General features: G+C 41.8%; 1 protein-coding gene across 4 annotated transcripts in view; it reads left to right on the forward strand.

Moving 5' to 3' along the window:
* The window catches only part of rbm27 (RNA binding motif protein 27), a 185,401-nt gene that overhangs the window by 75,720 nt on the left and 91,259 nt on the right, over positions 1–18,422 (forward strand). For all 4 annotated transcript variants that reach the window (XM_072512629.1, XM_072512627.1, XM_072512628.1 and 1 more), the window contains 6 exons: positions 2,292–2,423; positions 5,252–5,401; positions 7,502–7,646; positions 8,423–8,585; positions 12,058–12,276; positions 15,036–15,179. In XM_072512629.1, the coding sequence (XP_072368730.1) occupies positions 2,292–2,423; positions 5,252–5,401; positions 7,502–7,646; positions 8,423–8,585; positions 12,058–12,276; positions 15,036–15,179 (953 nt within the window). The remainder of the gene's footprint in view (positions 1–2,291; positions 2,424–5,251; positions 5,402–7,501; positions 7,647–8,422; positions 8,586–12,057; positions 12,277–15,035; positions 15,180–18,422) is intronic.

The raw sequence follows: 18,422 nt of genomic DNA on the forward strand, positions 1-18,422 counted from the left end.
CGGCATGGTTGGTACCTGGGACTTCGATGTTGTGGCCATTTCGGAGACATGGATAGAGCAGGGACAGGAATGGTTGTTGCAGGTGCCGGGGTTTCGATATTTCAATAAGCTCAGGGAAGGTGGTAAAAGAGGGTTAAGAGGTGACTTAATTGAGGCATACAAGATGATCAGAGGATTAGATAGGGTGGACAGTGAGAGCCTTTTTCCTCGGATGGTGATGTCTAGCACGAGGGGACATAGCTTTAAATTGAGGGGAGACAGATGTCAGAGGTAGGTTCTTTACCCAGAGAATAGTAAGGGCGTGGAATGCCCTGCCTGCAACAGTAGTAGTCTCGCCAACATTAAGGGCATTCAAATGGTCATTGGATAGACATATGGACGATAAGGGAATAGTGTAGATGGGCTTTAGAGTGGTTTCACAGGTCGGCGCAGCATCGAGGGCCGAAGGGCCTGTACTGCGCTGTTATGTTCTATGAACATCGTCAGTGCTAAACAAGAACTTCAGTTACCATGCTGACAACGTGTACAGAGCTTATACTGTTGAAAAACATTTAGCTGACATTGGATATTTTTATCATCATAATTTCTGCTTACAAGATCACCAGTGACAAAATTCCAGACTAGTCTCCCATTATATATTCTTCACTTGTTGGCAGCAAGCCCTGTTATTTCAGTCTCAGTATGGAGTCAGAGAGGGGTGCCTCAAAATCAGTCAGTCAATCGACTGAGAAATGTTGGTTATATTTGTAAACCAGATCATTTTTATTTTTGAGGACGTTTCATTCCTTTTATATTTATATCCTGATGCATTCTGAAACCTTTCCAGCAAGCAGAGAATTGACAAAAATGACTGTTGCTTTTCATGGATATAAAGTTCGCAATCTTTGGCTTGATGAATTCATGAAGACCGCTTCAATGAAGCAAAAACAAAATAACACTCTGAGATGCATGGAGATAGTTAAAGGTATTATATCAACATACATCTATCTTTCCTGGTTGCCAGTGAAATATGTGAGGATCTTTAGCCTCACCTGAACAGCAACCACCCTCAACCTCCAGTTAAAAAGGCTCAAATACATGAAGGGGGATCAATGTAGGCAAGGTAAAGGAGAGCCACCAGTGCCTGTCAAGAGTAGATGCAAGATAAAATGGAGCAATATGTAGAGTCAGAGGAGGGCTGCATAGTAGTCCATTGTACTCTGTTATAAGACTGACCCATTACAATAGCACCAGTCACACAAGCTTTGTATTTGTGACCATGTAGAAAATATTGGGCTTTTGTAAGATTACGCATCTTTATCAATCTCTGTCTAAAATCCTAAAGCTGGAAACGGTAGAAATAATTTGTTCTGTCATGACCAAACAATTGATTTGCAGAAATAAATGGTTATTCTCTGAATCTTGGCTTGGTTTTAAACAATGTCCTTCAGAGTTAATATGATATTAATTATATCCTAACATTCCCCGAAGACGTCTTCTGCTCAAATGGACAGCGCTTAGTCTGCTGCCAAGAATGTTGTGCAGAATTAAAAGATCTCCGTGCTTGTGAGGCTACTTTGGGGAAAACCCATATATGAAATTATCTTTTTTAATTTCCATTTGTTTATCTTAACATATCTTGGGAGATGAGCAATATTCAGAACACAAATTCATTAAATCAACACCATTAATTATGGATGCTTCTATATATCACTTTAAAATTTAAAAAAAAAAAAATCTGTGCCCAATGATATTCCTAAGGTAAGTTAGTTTACTTTGATAAAGCATGTGCATTTGCTTTGTCATGCAATTGGGATTTAACGTACATTCTTTCTTTCGTTGACATATTCCATTCTTCGTCTTGTTTATTTAGTCTCATTGTTCTCTTTTTAAAATATAGAGTACCCAATTATTTTTTTCCAATTAAGGGGAAATTTAGCGTGGCCAATCCGCATACCCTGCACATCTTTGGGTTGTGGGGGTGAAACCCACGCAGACACTGGGAGATGTGCAAATTCCACATGGACAGTGACCCAGGGCCGGGATTCGAACCCAGGTCCTCAGCGCCGTAGACACCGAGGCTAACCACTGTGCCACCATGCCGGCACTGTGCCACCACAGTTAAAGGAACAGTTGCAGCATCCTTACTCTAATATATGTATGTGTGATTGGCTAATGCGATCATTTTGAAAGATAGACGGTAATCAAAATGACAGCATGACAGATAATTGCTGAGTAATTGCAAGTATCTTTTTTCCAGTGTATTGTGCTTGATGATACCTATAACGCAATGCTCTGTGTTGTCTTTGTAGGACCACATCCAATCCCAAAGAATGGTGCAGACACCATTGAAGTCTCTGGGACCAGTACAGTACATACATTGCCACCTCCAAGATTAAGGCCCCCACCTTTACCTCAGTATCCACCATATGTGACTTCAGAATGTAAGTAGTCACCTTATTTATAAGCCAGGATGAAAATAATTTTATGATTGTCTCTGGAACATACAAATATTTCAAATCTGTAATAGTGACATATTAATAATTATCTTGCCATGTAAAAATCCAGCCTGTTGTCAGCTAATCAAAATTATATGAATTAACTGAGATTTTAAAATGTTTATGGCTTTATATTGCTGCAGATTCTTTTGTTTGTGGGCGCTTACTATGGTTTTCATGCACATCAAGCATGGTTTTGTCTAGTTTATTGCCCATTTAATTTTTGTCATGAATATAATCAGCAAATTTAAATTGTGCAGTCGTATGCAGGGCATCATCATTCAGTCGGGAAACTATCAGGTGTTTACTGAAGAAATTGTGACATCACCTACGACTCTAATTCATTTTGAATTGTTGTAGCTGAAAAATGTTTTGTGCCAGAAATATGAGACTTTAAAGGCACTGTATCCTTTACTCTGTCAATATAATTAGACTCCATGGAGAAATGAATACTCCGTCATCCAATAAGAAGAAAAATGTGGCGCAGTCTTTTTAGGAAGAATAACCTGTATTTATATAACTTCTCTTGTTACATTGGAGAAAATGGAAGTAGAGCAGTTTAGGGAAGGACTTCCAGAGCTTAAGGGCTAAGCAGCTTAGGTCATGACTGCCAACGGCGGAGCAATGAAAATTGGAGGTCCACAAGAGGGCTGCGATCTCGGAGGTAGAGGTGAGGAGGCCATGGAGGTATGTGAAAAGAAGGATGAGAATTTTAGCAGGCAATGACATGAGGGCAGTGCAAATAGCAATAAGATAAATGAGTAGGAATCCTGTTTCACTGACTTTGGTGAAGGATAAATGTTAGCTGTGGTACTAAAGAAGTCCCTTGCTCTTCTTCTGATAGTGCTGTCGGATTTTTTGAATATGCGAGATCCCCATTGTTCCAACCAGCCTCTGGTGCGGTTCCCCAAAAGTTATTCATCTGGTTTCCTTTACCTTACCTTTTCCAGACACAATAGGTATGTTTACAAAGGAGCCTAATCAACTAGGCTCCTTGAGTTAAGAGAAAGTAAGTTTATTAACTAGTAAAAGTTGAGGAGAAATGCTAAAACACCTGAATCTGCAATCATACAGACAAGAGATAAGGACCGAGTCCAGTAGCAAGTAAACATAAAAAAAGGTTTACAGAAAACTCCTGGAGTTGCACGTAGTAGATGATGATGCTTATGCCCCCTAGTTCTAAGAACTTTTGTGAGACCACATCCACCTGGCCGTGGCACCTGTGCTATCCCTTGCTCTCAGCCCTGGTTCGGGACTGCAAATGCATGCTGTGTCAGTGTATGCAGATGGTGCTTCACTGCTATACTTTAAGTTTGTGGCTGCAAATGTGAAATAGTGTGGGGTTTCTGCTCGATTGGTGTCTTCCCACTCTTCCCAGCATTGTTGGGCCAGGTAGAATTTCATGGGTTTTGCAAGAAAACTGTCACAGGATAGGGTTTTTGTGAGGCAAGAGGCGATGCTGGGATGAGGAAAACCAAAAGTACATGTTTACTACACGCGATGCAATTCCTAACCCACTTGAGGGTTGCTTCCCACTGGCCTCAGTTTTAAGGCCATCAGAAGAGCTAGAATAGAGATGAAGCCCAACAGGGTGCTCTTGGGGTGGGTCTGTCCATAATTGACCCCTTTTAAAGGGATTGCCCCTCCCCCGGGTGCTTCCTCACACTCCCATTCCCCCTCTCCAGCAAGATCCCCCCCCCAAGCAAAGATCCCCACCATGTCGAGCCTTTGCTCGTCCTCATCACAACACCCCCTGAACTTAGCAGCATCCTAGCTCCACCATTAACATTTGGAATTGATTGTAGTCTCGGTCATGGCCACCGATCAATGGAATGCTAAATGGCTCCTGCACTCCTGGCGTTAGTTTTTCTTGCTGCGTCTTCTGGTGGCAGGTTGGGAAACTTATCAAATTTTGTTCGTGGGAACCAAAAGCTGAACTCCAGATGGGCTTCTCCAAGACCAGATACAATGTCAGCGTCACTGCTATCTCCTAAGACTTAAAAATCATAGCTTTATCTACCCAAAAGTAATTTTGCCAATTTTCTCCCCTCCTTGCCTGAAGGTGCCTGTTGGGTCCAGTTTCTCACATACCGCTTGTATGCTGCCTCATCATCCCAGTGGCCTTTCACACCTGTGATCCTTACTGATTGTCAGCGAGTGACTGTGTAAGAATGATCACCAACCCTGGTGTGTTTGTCAACTAATGAGCATGCATTAACACTTTCCAGCAGGGATCAAAGGAAAGCAATTTAGAGCAACAACTTTGACTTGCGTGGTTCCCTTTCCTGGCCCTGGGCATGGAGGCCCAATGTTGCACCAATGCCATCAACCTGGTTGATATTATCTAATTCAACACAGATCATGAGCTAAATCGCAGACCTCTTTTGTCTTGTGTGTCTTGGTTACTTGCTGCTTTAACCAGTTGTGATATAGGGATAATGTCTTCAGAATTTAGTTTCTAAATTATGTAAAATGTTTCATTGCGTAGGTATGTATAACTTTCGACCACTATGTGTATGTTGGCTGGAGATGTTTCAAACATTATTTTTCCCCTTGCTTGACAGTTAAATGTTTTGACAGTTGCATTAAATCACTCATTGCAATTTTGGTATTGCCAGCAACCATGGCACGGAATATAGTTGGGTTCCAGTTTCTTTCCGCTTGACTCTAAGAATGTATTTCTAGCAACTCATTGCAATATGATCAGATTCCTAACTTTTTTGCTTTACCACTCTGCTTCAATAAAATATTATGATGAGGCCTTTATGTTTCAGATAACTATGAGCCTGATGGATATAACCCCGAAGCTCCCAGTATTACTGGAGGTGCCAGGCCTCCGTATCGCCACTACATCCCACGAGTTCACACTGAACGTCCAAATCTGATTGGTTTAACTTCCAACACGATGGATGGTCCTTCACGAGGTAAAAAAAATACTGTGATGCTTTGTAGAGGTAGATAGCAGGTGGTCTTCAGCTATTAGTACAATTTCTTAATTACAAGGTGGTGTTGGTTCAGAATTTATATCTTAAGGTAGGAATTAGTAAGGACTGAAATTTTAAATCAATGTACATTAAAATGTACATTGCTAAGACTTGCTTAGCTGATAGATTCCTTGCATTTGTTTGACGCTTTATTTGAGAGAAACAATGTTGGAATGCTTTTGACTATCTTGTGTCTGTTAATTGTGGTAAGACTAAAATGGATCAAAATTATTTTCTTGCAGTAACAGTTTTTGAACATGGCTATTAATTCAAACTTCTTTCAAAAAATGTTACTTTCCTAATTGGTTCTATAGAAAACCAAGAAGTTTCTAGTCCAAATAAGTTGAACAGGAAAAAATATAACTGAATGAATCTTCTTTTAATTTGAGTTCCGAATGGGGAAAAGATAGTTTATATAGTAAATCTGTATTTGTGACACCTGTGCTTGAAATTCTACGCTGCCAAGATGCATAGCAATCTAATAGATCTAATATAATGAAAAGATGGAGCTACTGGGTATCCCAACACACTTAGAATTTGTCATTGAATTTAGGATTATGTCTTGTCATTGTGTCACGACTGAGATTGCAACTTAAGCCACCTTAATTATTGTTTATAAATTCAAAATAATGCCTTTACAAGCAGGCGAGTAAACCGTTATTAGGCTGGAATTCTCCGATCGTTCGCTGGCAACGGAACTTTTGGTCCTGTCAGCAGCACACCCTACTTGCAGCGTGGCATGGCTTCAGTGAGCACGTCGCCTCCCTCACCGAGCAACACACGGCTGGGAGACTGGAGAATCCTGCCCTTTATGTCTTGTTCAAAGCAAAACACTATGGGTGCTGGAATAACTGAAACAAAAACCGAAAATGCTGGAAATGCTCAGTAGGTCTGGCAGCATCTGGAGAGAGAAACTGAGGTCATCCAGACTTGAAACGTTAACTCCCAGATGCTGTCAGACCTGCTGAGATTGCCCAGTATTTTCTGTTTCTCTAACCTTTCGGATTAAGAGGTCATCAACCTAAAATTAATTTGCTTCCCTCTCCACATATAGTCACAATTTCAAAGAGCTCTGAGCGCAAAAAAATAATTGTTGATATAAATTGAAGTCGTTGGTTTGGAATTTGGGGCTGAATGCTGATTTGGTTTTTGACAGAAAGAAGTTAGAGAGCAAAGTGCTTCGATTCCTTCTAATCTGGGAAGATTTTTATAGACTTCATAAAAGTGAATTGTTGAAGTTAAACGATTTCTTCTCAGATTTCAATGCATATCTTCAATTGATTGGGTTATTCACAGGCCATTTGGTGTTTTGGGCTGGTGTTTTGAGATGGCTGTCTCCCTTGAGTTTCCAATTGGACTGGAATCAGCTGCAGCAGTTTCACTACACAAGAACCCCACAGGATGGAGGCAGATAATATGACACCCGGTATATCTGAAGTGTTTTGCACCAGCACAGCACAATGCCTTTGCCCTGAGATCATAGATTATCATAGAATTTACAGTGCAGAAGTAGGCCATTCGGCCCATCGAGTCTGCATCGGCTCTTTGAAAGAGCACCCTACTCAAGGTCAACATCTCCACGCTATCCCCATAACCCAGTAACCCCACCCAACACTAAGGGCAATTTTGGACACTAAGGGCAATTTAGCATGGCCAATCCACCTAACCTGCACATCTTTGGACTGTGGGAGGAAACCGGAGCACCCGGAGGAAACCCACGCACACACGGGGAGAATGTGGAGACTCCGCACAGCCAGTGACCCAAGCCGGGAATCGAACCTGGGACCCTGGAGCTGTGAAGCAATTGTGCTAACCACCATGCTGCCGTGCTGCCCGAGATGCTATTACAAAATTTTCTATTTCTACCTCTGCGAAGCTGCACTCTTCGGCATTGTTCTCGTGGTTAGCCATGACTTAAAATGCACCCATGCTGAAACCAAAAGACATTTTGGAAAGTATTTTGTACACTGTACAATTCGGTTGTATATGCTGATGGCTCACAGCGATGTTGTTAATTTTCTTATTCTTTAACACTTCCAGTGCCTATGAAAGTTAATCAAACTGAGATCTGTATAGCAGCAACAACCAGCAACAGTGTGTCACGTGTAGTTATTGAACCAGAATCTCGGAAAAGGACTGTAGTGACTGTGGATGGACCACCTACGAAAAAGCCTTGGATGGAAAAGTAAGGTTACACTGAGAATTTTCTTGTTTTCTAGGTCAAGGAATGTAACTGTGAGGAATGGCTGATACCCATTTCATGGAATAAATACTTCGACATTAAATTTTGCATGATACTGAGTGCTCAAGCCAGAATTCTTTGATCAGGTTTTTGCAACCAGCAAACAGAAGGATTGGATCCGATGATTCTGGTGTGGATTTATGCTTACTGTACCATCCAGTCCATACTGATTAACTTATTAATGTGATATTCCTGTTGGTTTTAATCTAAAAAATCCTTAAGTACTTTTCATTTTGATTTGTTCCATTTCCTAATTAAAAGGGCAACAAACTGAACATGACATGAAGCATTGTTCTGAATTTTGATTACAAGTCTGGTCTTTGCTCTGCAAGTTCTCTTGACTGCTGCAATAGGAAGCTTGCTGAGTTGTATTTTTGGGGTTCAAACCTACCTCCTTTAATATACAGTACTGGTGTGCCAATGTGCTGTAACATATCTGGAATTATATATTTATGTATGTTTGTTCATTTTAAGGATTTAAATATGTCTAATTAATATTTCACAGCATCAGATTAATGGGAGTTGGGTATTCTGGTAGCAATTAATTGAATGTATCGATTTCACATTTCATTCATTTCTCCAAAACTGAAATCTGGTGTAGAATTTAGCTTTGACACAACGATTTTTAACATGAACCCATTGTTGAAGGCAAATGCTTATCCAAGAATACTGGAGTCCTGGATGCCATTATATACATGTCGCACTTTATTTTAAATCAGCAGGCAAAGCTTTAACCATCAAAACAAGCAAGGGTTTCAGAAGAAAACTCCACACACATATGATAACACAAAGCTAGAGGTCCGCAAAATCCCAAGAGAAATGAACACCATTACCCAGCTCAATGAGCATTTCAGTAAATTTGGTACTATTGTCAACATTCAGGTAAGCAGACTGTCACTTTTATAAGGAATTAAAATTATTATTTTTCACGAGTCATGTGATAAATGGAGCATTATCTCCTGTTTGTAAAGGAGCAATGATATCAGATATTACTGTTCAACAGATCGCCCGCTTTCAGATGAAGGTCTGTGCATCAAAGGGAGAGATTTTAGTGCTGGTAATTGAAAGACCAGTTCCATCATGTCGAGCAAAACTTGTTCTACATGCAAAACATTGGCAACTGCCGTCATGGGAGATGATGGCATTGTACGCCGCTTCTGTATTGAACATCGTCTGTTGTGGCTGGCGAGGCCAATTCAGTGGCAGTCCCTTCACAGCTGGCACAGATGAACAGCATTGGCCCATGGTCGACTGATGTTTTTTTACTTCGGACCTCTGTCATCTGGTCATTTCCTTTATTTCTCTGCCTTTGCCATGTCTTTCTTGACTGCTGAACCCCAGACACTCCGGTCAGCAACGATGGCTTCCCCTGCATCAACCCTGAACCCGGTCAACTTAAAGACTCGCTCACCGACATCATGCCATTAACAGACTCGCCATAAAACATATCTTTGGATGTTGCCATTGGTTCAGCTCACCCGACCCAGCTAATGGAGTTGCCACTGACTCATGAAGGCAAACCTGCTGGGGATCCTTGCAAGCTGCTATGCTTCCATATTCGGCCCTCTTGCCTTGCCGGAAGTTGTCCAATGTTCATCTGAGGCAATGGAGATGGGAGCTGTTCAGTGGCTTTTCTTGGCTTACATAAGGTGTCCATGCCTTGCTACTGTAAAGGAGGGTGGCTGAGAACACAAGCCTGGGACACACTAAGCTTTGTATTTTTGGTTAGTTTGCCATTTGTAAAACCAAATCTATTACTGGATCCCATCGATGTGCTTTAACTGCAGACTATCAAAGCAAACTTCAAAGTGAACTTTATACTTTCCACTCAAGCTATCCCACCCTCCTAAACATTGGTGATCAGTACACCAAAATTTGTTTGACTTGTATCAAGCTGAGGGAGAAGCATGGTGCTGGCTTTAGAGGTGAAAAGACAATGTACTAGTTAACCACATGAACGTATATTTAGTATTTAAATACTTTGTGAAACAGTATGTAAGTTAACTGGGTGAATGAGGAGGTGTCATACACATCAGAAAGTTGGCCGTCCACTTGGGGTTGACCTTTCCAAAAAACAATGATCCTTTTGAATTATAAGAGTGGTTCCTGGGCTGGTGAATATTAGCAAGGGTTGTACTGCTTGGAGCAGGGGAGATTTGATGGATGTCCGCTCGATTAACATTGTTTTTGATAAGATTGTAAAAAAAGCATTCCCCATTAGCTGATGATGTGGAGATGCTGGCGTTGGACTGGGGTGGGCACAGCAAGAAGTCTGACAACACCAGGTTAAAGTCAAACAGGTTTGTTTCGATTCACTAGCTTTCGGAGCATCCTTGGGTGAATGAAGAGGTGGGTTCCAGAAAGACATATATAGACAAAGTCAATGATGCAACACGATGCTTTGAATGCGTGTCTTTCAGGTCCAGACGGAGCGACTGGAGAGAGGGATAACCACAGACAATTCACACCTCTTTAACCTGTGGTTATCGTTCTCTCCAGTCACTCCGTCTGGACCTGTAAAGACTTCATTACCTGCAAAGACTCTCATTCAAAGCATCGTGTTGCATCATTGACTTGTCTATATGTGTTTATGGAACCCACCTCTTCATTCACCTGTGGAAAGAGCTGCGCTCTGAAAGCTAATGAATCAAAACAAACCTGTTGAATTTTAACCTGGTGTTGTTAGACTTCTTACTGTGTCCATTAGCTGATGGTACAAGGACTTGGGTACATTTTCATGAACCTCATCATTGATATGAATTGATTGGGAGAAAGGCATGTCATTCATGCACCTGACACCAGACTCCCAAACTATTCTATTCCGAACTCAGTTGCAGCACAAGAGTCCAGATGGACCGACATGTTCTCAAATCGCCCCTGAAGAGATCAAAATGCGAAAGTTCATTTGGGAAGGCATGCGAAGGGAAAAGCTCAATTTTATAATCGTTATCCTTCAAACCTACGATTCTAATTTGAGACTAATTAGTGGACAAAACACTGGAGAATCGGTTTTAGTGTATATAACAACATTTTGCATATATGTTGTGCATTTAATATAGGAAAAGGCTTTGTGGATGCATAATCAGACAAAAATGTTACTGCGACAAAGAACAAGCAAGATATTGGGGCAGCATGGTAGCATTGTGGATAGCACAATTGCTTCACAGCTCCAGGGTCCCAGGTTCGATTCTGGCTTGGGTCACTGTCTGTGCTGAGTCAGCACATCCTCCTCGTGTGTGCGTGGGTTTCCTCTGGGTGCTCCGGTATCCTCCCACAGTCCAAAGATGTGCAGGTTAGGTGGATTGGCCATGATAAATTGCCCTTAGTGACCAAAATTACCCTTAGTGTTGGGTGGGGATACTGGGTTGTGGGAATGGGGTGGAGGTGTTGGCCTTGGGTGGGGTGCTCTTTCCGGGAGCCGGTGCAGACTCGATGGGCCGAATGGCGGCCTCCTGCACTGTAAATTCTATGATATTAAGAGGCATCAAAAATGTTGATCAAAGAGGGGTGTTTTCAGGAGGTTGTTAAAAGATGAAAGAGATGTGGAGAAATGGAACAGTTTAGAGAAGAAATTCTAGTACTATGGGCTCAGAGAGCTGAAGACATTCATAAGAATAGCGGATGAAGGAAGGAAACGTTTCACTAAAGGCAGAGGAATAGCAAGTTTGATGGGGATTTTTGCACAACTGTTTGAAAGGTATATAGATGAGCAGATGTAAGGTCATTAAGGTATTTTCGCACATAATTCTGAATTTGATGTACAGGGGACCATGATATAGAAGGAAATGTGTGTGGGGGAGGGGGATGATAAGTAAGTTTGCAGATGACACAAAGGTTGGCCGGGTGGTTGACAGTAAAGGAGAAGATCTTGGATTACAGGAGGATATGATTGGTCAGATGGGCAGATCAATGGCAGATGGAATATAACCCTGAAAAGTGTGAGGTGATGCACTTTGGAAGGAGTAACATGATGAGGGAGTACTCGATGAATGGTTGTTGGAATATCGGTATTTCATCCATATATTTTGGTCTCCATACAAACAGTTTTGTTGGCTTAACACTTGAATCAATAACCATTGCACTGCAACAAAATAGACTAGTTAAATCATTTGCCAGGATGATGCTTTTACCGTGGAAATAAATGACCACACTTTGATGAGCAGTGCAATTTTCTTCAGACATTTCAGTTAACGTTATATGCTAGCTGTAGTAAACAAAGGCTTGAATCTGCTGAACACCATTTCCAATGGCAGGCACAAATAGAACCTGAAGCTATTATTCTCTTAGAAATGAATATAATGCTGGTCCAAAGTATTGATTTCACCCACTCCCCTCCTTCCACTTAATCCTACAGGTGGCCTTTGGTGGTGACCCAGAAGCCGCTCTCATTCAATACTCTCATAACGAGGAGGCAAAACGAGCCATTTCCAGCACTGCAGCAGTATTGAACAACAGATTTATTAGGGTATACTGGCACAGAGAGAACAATGGAGTTCAACATCAACATCAACATCAGCATCAGCAAGTACAGACACAACAGTTAGCAGTGTCACATCACAGCACTGTTCATAAGGTACTGGTTTACTATTTTACTGCACGTCTAATCCTTTAGTAATCAGACTAGTGTATTTTGTGTATTCGACAACAAGATTCTTCAACTATCTGGAAACCAGAACTGATAACTGATTTAGTAATCAGACTGGTGTATTTTGTGTATTCGACAATAAGATTCTTCAACTATCTGGAAACCAGAACTGATATCTAACCCAATGTCACTGAACGGGAATCAAATCTGAGCATTGATCCCAATGGAAAAATCGCGTATGTGTGAATGGACTCAAAATGCACATTTATTTTGCAGACTTAAAAATTATTCCTGCAGATTTATACAAAATAGTACTCCAGTTAAAAGTGAACCTGTTTAAATGGACAGTCATTTTTTTTTTTTTTTTGTATGATTTCTGTCTGGAATGTTCAAATCAAATCCCGGAATTATTCAGTTTCAAGTAACGATGATTGCAATCTATCTGTATTTTTATTAAAATAGGTGGCAGTTGTGGCGGAACTTTAGCACGTTCGTTCTATTTGCTACAGTGTAACTTGCATCCACAATTGCCCCATAATAAGAACTAGGAGCAGGAGTAGGCCATCTGGCCCATCGAGCCTGCTCCGCCATTCAATGAGATCATGACTGATCTTTTTTGGATTCAGCTCCACTTTCCGGCCTGAACACCATAACCCTTAATTCCTTAATTCTTCAAAAAACGATCTATCTTTATCTTAACAACATTTAATGAAGGAGCCTCAACTGCGTCACTGGGCAAGGAATTCCATAGATTCACAACCCTTTGGGTAAAGAAGTTCCTCCAAAACTCAGTCCTAAATCTACTTCCCCTTATTTTGAGGCTATGCCCCCTAGTTCTGCTTTCACCCGCCAGTGGAAAAAGCCTCCCCGCATCTATCCTATCTATTCCATTCATAATTTTATACATTTCTATAAGATCCCCCCCCCCCCCCCCCCCCCCGCATCGGTCTAAATTCCAACGAGTACAGTCCCAGTCTACTCAAACTCTCCTCGTAGTCCAACCCCTTCAGCTCTGGGATTAACCTAGTGAATCTCCTCTGCACACCCTTTAGCGCCAGTACGTCCTTTCTCAGGTAAGGAGACCAATACTGAACACAATACTCCAGGTGTGGCCTCACTAACACCGTATACAATTGCAGCATAACCTCCCTAGTCTTAAACTCCATCCCTCTAGCAATGAAGGACAAAATTCCATTTGCCTTCTTAATCACCTGTTGCACCTGTAAACCAACTTTTTGCGACACGTGCACTAGCACACCCAGGTCTCTCTGCACAGCAGCTTGTTTTAATATTTAATCATTTAAATAATAATCCCTTTTGCTGTTATTCCTACCAAAATGGATAACCCCACATTTGTCGACATTGTATTCCATCTGCCAGACCCTAGCCCATTCACTTAACCTATCCAAATCCCTCTGCAGACTTCCGGTATCCTCTGCACCTTTTGCTTTTCCACTCATCTTCGTGTCGTCTGCAAACTTGGACACATTGCACTTGGTCCCCAACTCCAAATAATGAATTTCAGCCTTGAATAAACTTTTGGCAAAGTGGGGTTAAAAGCAAATTACTGCAGATTCTGGAATCTGAACCAAAAACAAAGTGCTGGACAATCTCAACAGGTCTGACAGCATCTGTGGAGGGAGAAAGGAGCTAACATTTCGAATCTGGATGACCCTTTGTCAAAGGCCTGAAGTCAAAGTGGTCAAGCTCGACCACTATCTTTTCGTCCACTTTTGTACGGCTTCCAAGTTGTCAAAGTGGAGTTCCTTTTTCGTTCATGTGTTTTTCCTACTTGAAGCTCGTTATAGTGTGTGGGCAAAATAAATTGGTGCTTTTCCTCCTTAAGTCAGATGTGTTGCAAATTACACTGCCTTACCTTCATTTAAAAGGAAGCCAACCGTATATTTTATGATAGATAAAAGAATGTTTTCGTGCTTTGCAACTAATTTACATTAAACAGTTACACAAAATATGGCTTTAATACAATGAAAAGAAATCACTGCTAAAGAACAGGGCCTTATCACACACACGTGGACATATCCAAAGCATTTGCTCAAACCATTCAACATTCTTGACAGTAAATTTGAAAAGAGGATCTGAGTCTGTGGTTTGTGGGGTTAGTGCAACCAAAAGCTGTCTGCCTCGAGTGTGTCCCAACCTCAGTTAGAATACTGATAATGCCAAGTACCTCCACCTCCTCCATCCTTGCTTTTCTTTCTCCTGCTTCACTTTACTGCCTGTGCTCATACATTCTCCTTTCTTTCCCGTTCTAGCTTTCAGTGGGAAATTGAAAATCTGTTTCTGCTAAACATTGGCAGCCGGTGACTTCATTTTGCTACATGTGTTACACAGGTTCCTGCTTCAGTAGTTGTTTGCCTTCTGTAATCAGACTAATAGTTAATCTGTATACGTTTTGTTAAACCTTCTGCTTACAACATTGCAAAGAATACATTATGCAAAGAATATGTTGTACAATAATTCCTTTCATATGCAGTTTTATCACTTTTTTTTGGGATCCAATTACTTTTCAAACTTTTGGACCCTATGACTCGATCGGCCGAATGGCCTCTATATGTGCCGTAATGACTGTGACATAAGAGGTCATTTTCATCTAATCTAACTAGTTTTGAATTCCAAGTTTCCAAAGGTCCAAGGATACGGTTCTAAAATCCTAAAAAGCATGAATAGATAAGTCATGTGTTGAATACTAACTCCCATGATCACAAACCCTTTTATCTATGTTCCAGATACTAAACCGAAACCAAAATCCAGGGCCTTTTGTACTTACAAATCCATCACTAAAGCAACGACTTGGGCCATTGTGTGGCAGTCAGCCTGATGGGACACAAATAAGTTCAAGCCAGTTTGGAGCTGGTGGAGAAGCTTCACAGGTAATGACTATTCCAGTTTCATGTTTCTATTTGCAAAAACAACTTGGAGGGGATTCTCCGTCGCCTCATGGTGAAATCGGAAACGGCGATTGGGCGGAGAATAGGTTCTGGGCCTCCGCGATTCTCCTCCTCCGATGGGAGAGTTCCCGAGAGCACGATTCACTTGTGCTTTTAAAAATCGTGAAACTGGCATCGTGGCGTATGAGGGAGAGAGCGAGGAGGTAGGACACAGTTGCTGTGGGCTGTCGGGCCGGACACTGCAGACTGGTTGAGCTGGCTGGTGGTTGGGTGGGTATGTGCCGGGGAAACATGCCGGGGTGCCCTCCCCAACACACACACACGACTGGGGCGGTGTCCACAAGACGAGAAGCATGAATAGACCGCGTCAACACTTCGTCTCAGATATGGAGAATCCCGCCCCATGCATTTATTTAACACCCTTTAATGTAGAAAAGATAGCGAGAAGCTATATAATAAAGAAATTTAAGCAAGACAAAATGTTTAAATTTGAGGCATTGTGCACTGGAAACCAGTCAAACCAGTGCAAGTCAGGAAAGTGGAGATGATGGGTGAGGGGATGGTGCTGCATAGGATGAGGGCAACATAGTTTCAGCAGTAGGCCTGATGTAGGGGTTTGAAATTCAACTTAAGGTTGGATATGATTTTTAACCAGATGATGGCCAGGGAAGAGGATGGAATCTGCTGAGTGTATAGAAGTATTGACGGGAGCTAGCGCCGATAGGTGCAGTGTTCTCAATGTAGAATTGTTAATTGTGACTCAACCAAGACTATATTTTGGACAAGCACCCTGACAACTCCGAAGCCGTACAAAAGTGGACAACAAAATAGAGTGGTAGAGATTGGCCTCATTAGATATATATGAAAGCTGACCCAATGTGTCTAATTTTGATTGCCACTGTGCAGCATGTGAATGGAAGGAGAGGATTGTTTCCTCTGTGGTCCCCATTGTGGAAGAAGCACCCAAATGCCACTGCCGGCATATTTATTGAGAATGGCAGCCGCTGTTGCCTTTTAAATAAAAAGGAAATTAGGCTGTCTGCAGTCTTCCGACCAGGAGCAGCAGCAGTGAGCATGTACACCTGATGTCACTCGCCTTATTTGTACGTGCTTTTGGCGCCAAATCACCGTGGAGAGGTTCTTCAGCTACTGACAAGCAAGGCAAGAGGACTGTGCAGATTAATCATTTTCTTACAAGTAAGAGAAGGCCAGAGGTACAAGCCAGCAGTGTATCTCCTGGCCAAGGTCGCACAACTGAATCTGCTGGAGAGAGCTGTTCAGAAGAGTCCACAGCAGGACAGAGCAGTGCTAGTTTAAGCTCTATACAGAGCTCCAGAGCCTCTGGTTAACAGCCTACAAAGAAGAAACTTAACTCTGGAACAAAGAAGTATAAAGACTTTTTGAGATTTGGTTTTGTCATTTGTGCCAGTGCAAATAAGGATGCAAAGCCCATCTGTGTCATAAGCAGGGAAGGACTGACAAATGAGAGAAGTTTCAGACTTTGAAAGAGAAATAGTGGGTGAAAAATTCCTTTTGTGGTTGAGACCCCAGCGTAAGTAATTAACTTACAGCTGACTACAAATGAAAAGACTACACTGCTATATTTGACCTGTGATTGCACAAGTATAAACACACCAAAAGCCCATGAGGTTGTCAGCATTCTAGAGTAGCATCTTCCAGGAGAGCCCAGTGCTGAGTAAAACGTGCATTGTGTTGCTATTGCCCTTCACAATGACCTACGTGTGTGGTGATGGATCACAAAAGATGAAGACTGAACTGGCTGAAGTCTAAGCACATGATGTGTGCATTTCCCTCTCCTCCTGTAAACCTGGGGAGTGAGATCATGGGGACCAAGAAGGCTCCCTTTTCGTATTAATCGTAAGTGAACCTGGCATGGATCGTGCAGGTCGGCCTGTTGGCAAAAGTGGGTCGTGGAAAAAAGTTTGAAAAACATTTATATGGACAATGATGTGAGGGCTGGAAAGGAAGCCATTGTCGGAGATGCTTTGGCTGGGAATGGTTTCAGTCAAAGTAAAAAGGATAGGGTGGTCAAAAAGGACATGGAGGGATAATGCATCTCATCACATTCACAAGGACATCATTTAAGACTTGGAAACAAATGCCAGTCCGAGAAAACCATCTATTTAAACTTGCACAAATGGGTGCTGGGTTTCAAGACTGGGAGGATAAAGGTGTGATCACGTTTAAAAATTTGTTTCTTGAAGGTTGTTTTACAACATTTGAAGAATTGAAGGAGAAATAAGCTCTCAAGGAGGGAGGCCTTTAGATATACACAGATACAGGCTTTCGTAAAGGAGACCTTCCCTACGTTCCCAATGTTACCCCCTTCTTGGAAGAGGAGGCGTTGATGGTTTTGGGGATAGAAGGGGAAGTTACCTCTACGATTTATGGAAAGATTATGGAAGCAGGATCCAAATTTTTGGATAGGGTTAAGGCCAAATGGGAGCTTTGGTGCAAAATTTTACGGAGGATAAATGCATCGACTTTGTGTGCAAGGTTGGCACTGATACAATTGAACTTAGTTCACAGAACACATTTGACAAGGTTGAGAATGAGTTGCATGTTTGAAGGAATTGAGAACATTTGTGACCGATGCGGGAGGAGACCAGCCTCCTGCAATCATGTACACATGTTTTGGTCATGGCTGGAACTGAGGAAATTATGGAACACCACCTTTAGCACCATGTCGGCAGTGTTCCAGATAGACCTAGAACCCTGTCCCCTGGAGCCATATTCGGGGTGTCGGATTTGCTGAAGCTCCAGACAGGGGCAGATGTCTTAGCCTTTCCCTTGTGGCGAGGAGGAGGATGCTAGTGGGTTGGAGGTACGTTTCTCCACCCTCTGCCTCAATTTGGCTGAGAGATTTAATTGAGTTTCTAAGCCTAGAGAAGGTTAAGTTTAGTTTGAGAGAATGAGGAGGGGTTTCATAAACAATGGCGCCTGTTCATATCTCACTGTTAGGAATTAACCTCAGTCAGCAGCTAAAGGAGGAAGGGGGTAGTTAGTTCATTAATTGTTTTCGAGTTGAGGAAGGGGTTGTTAAATGTTAGGTAGATATGTGTAATAATTTTGAAAAAGCTGAAAAATATTTATTTAAATAAATTTATGATTTGGTTTTGATATGCTTCAATGCTATGGCTGAGTCAGAAAACTGATTGGAGTTTCAAACATTTTGAGTTGCGGCAAAGATGGGCACAGAATTGC

Source organism: Scyliorhinus torazame, chromosome 7, assembly GCF_047496885.1.
Source record: "Scyliorhinus torazame isolate Kashiwa2021f chromosome 7, sScyTor2.1, whole genome shotgun sequence".
Classification (NCBI taxonomy): domain Eukaryota; kingdom Metazoa; phylum Chordata; class Chondrichthyes; order Carcharhiniformes; family Scyliorhinidae; genus Scyliorhinus; species Scyliorhinus torazame.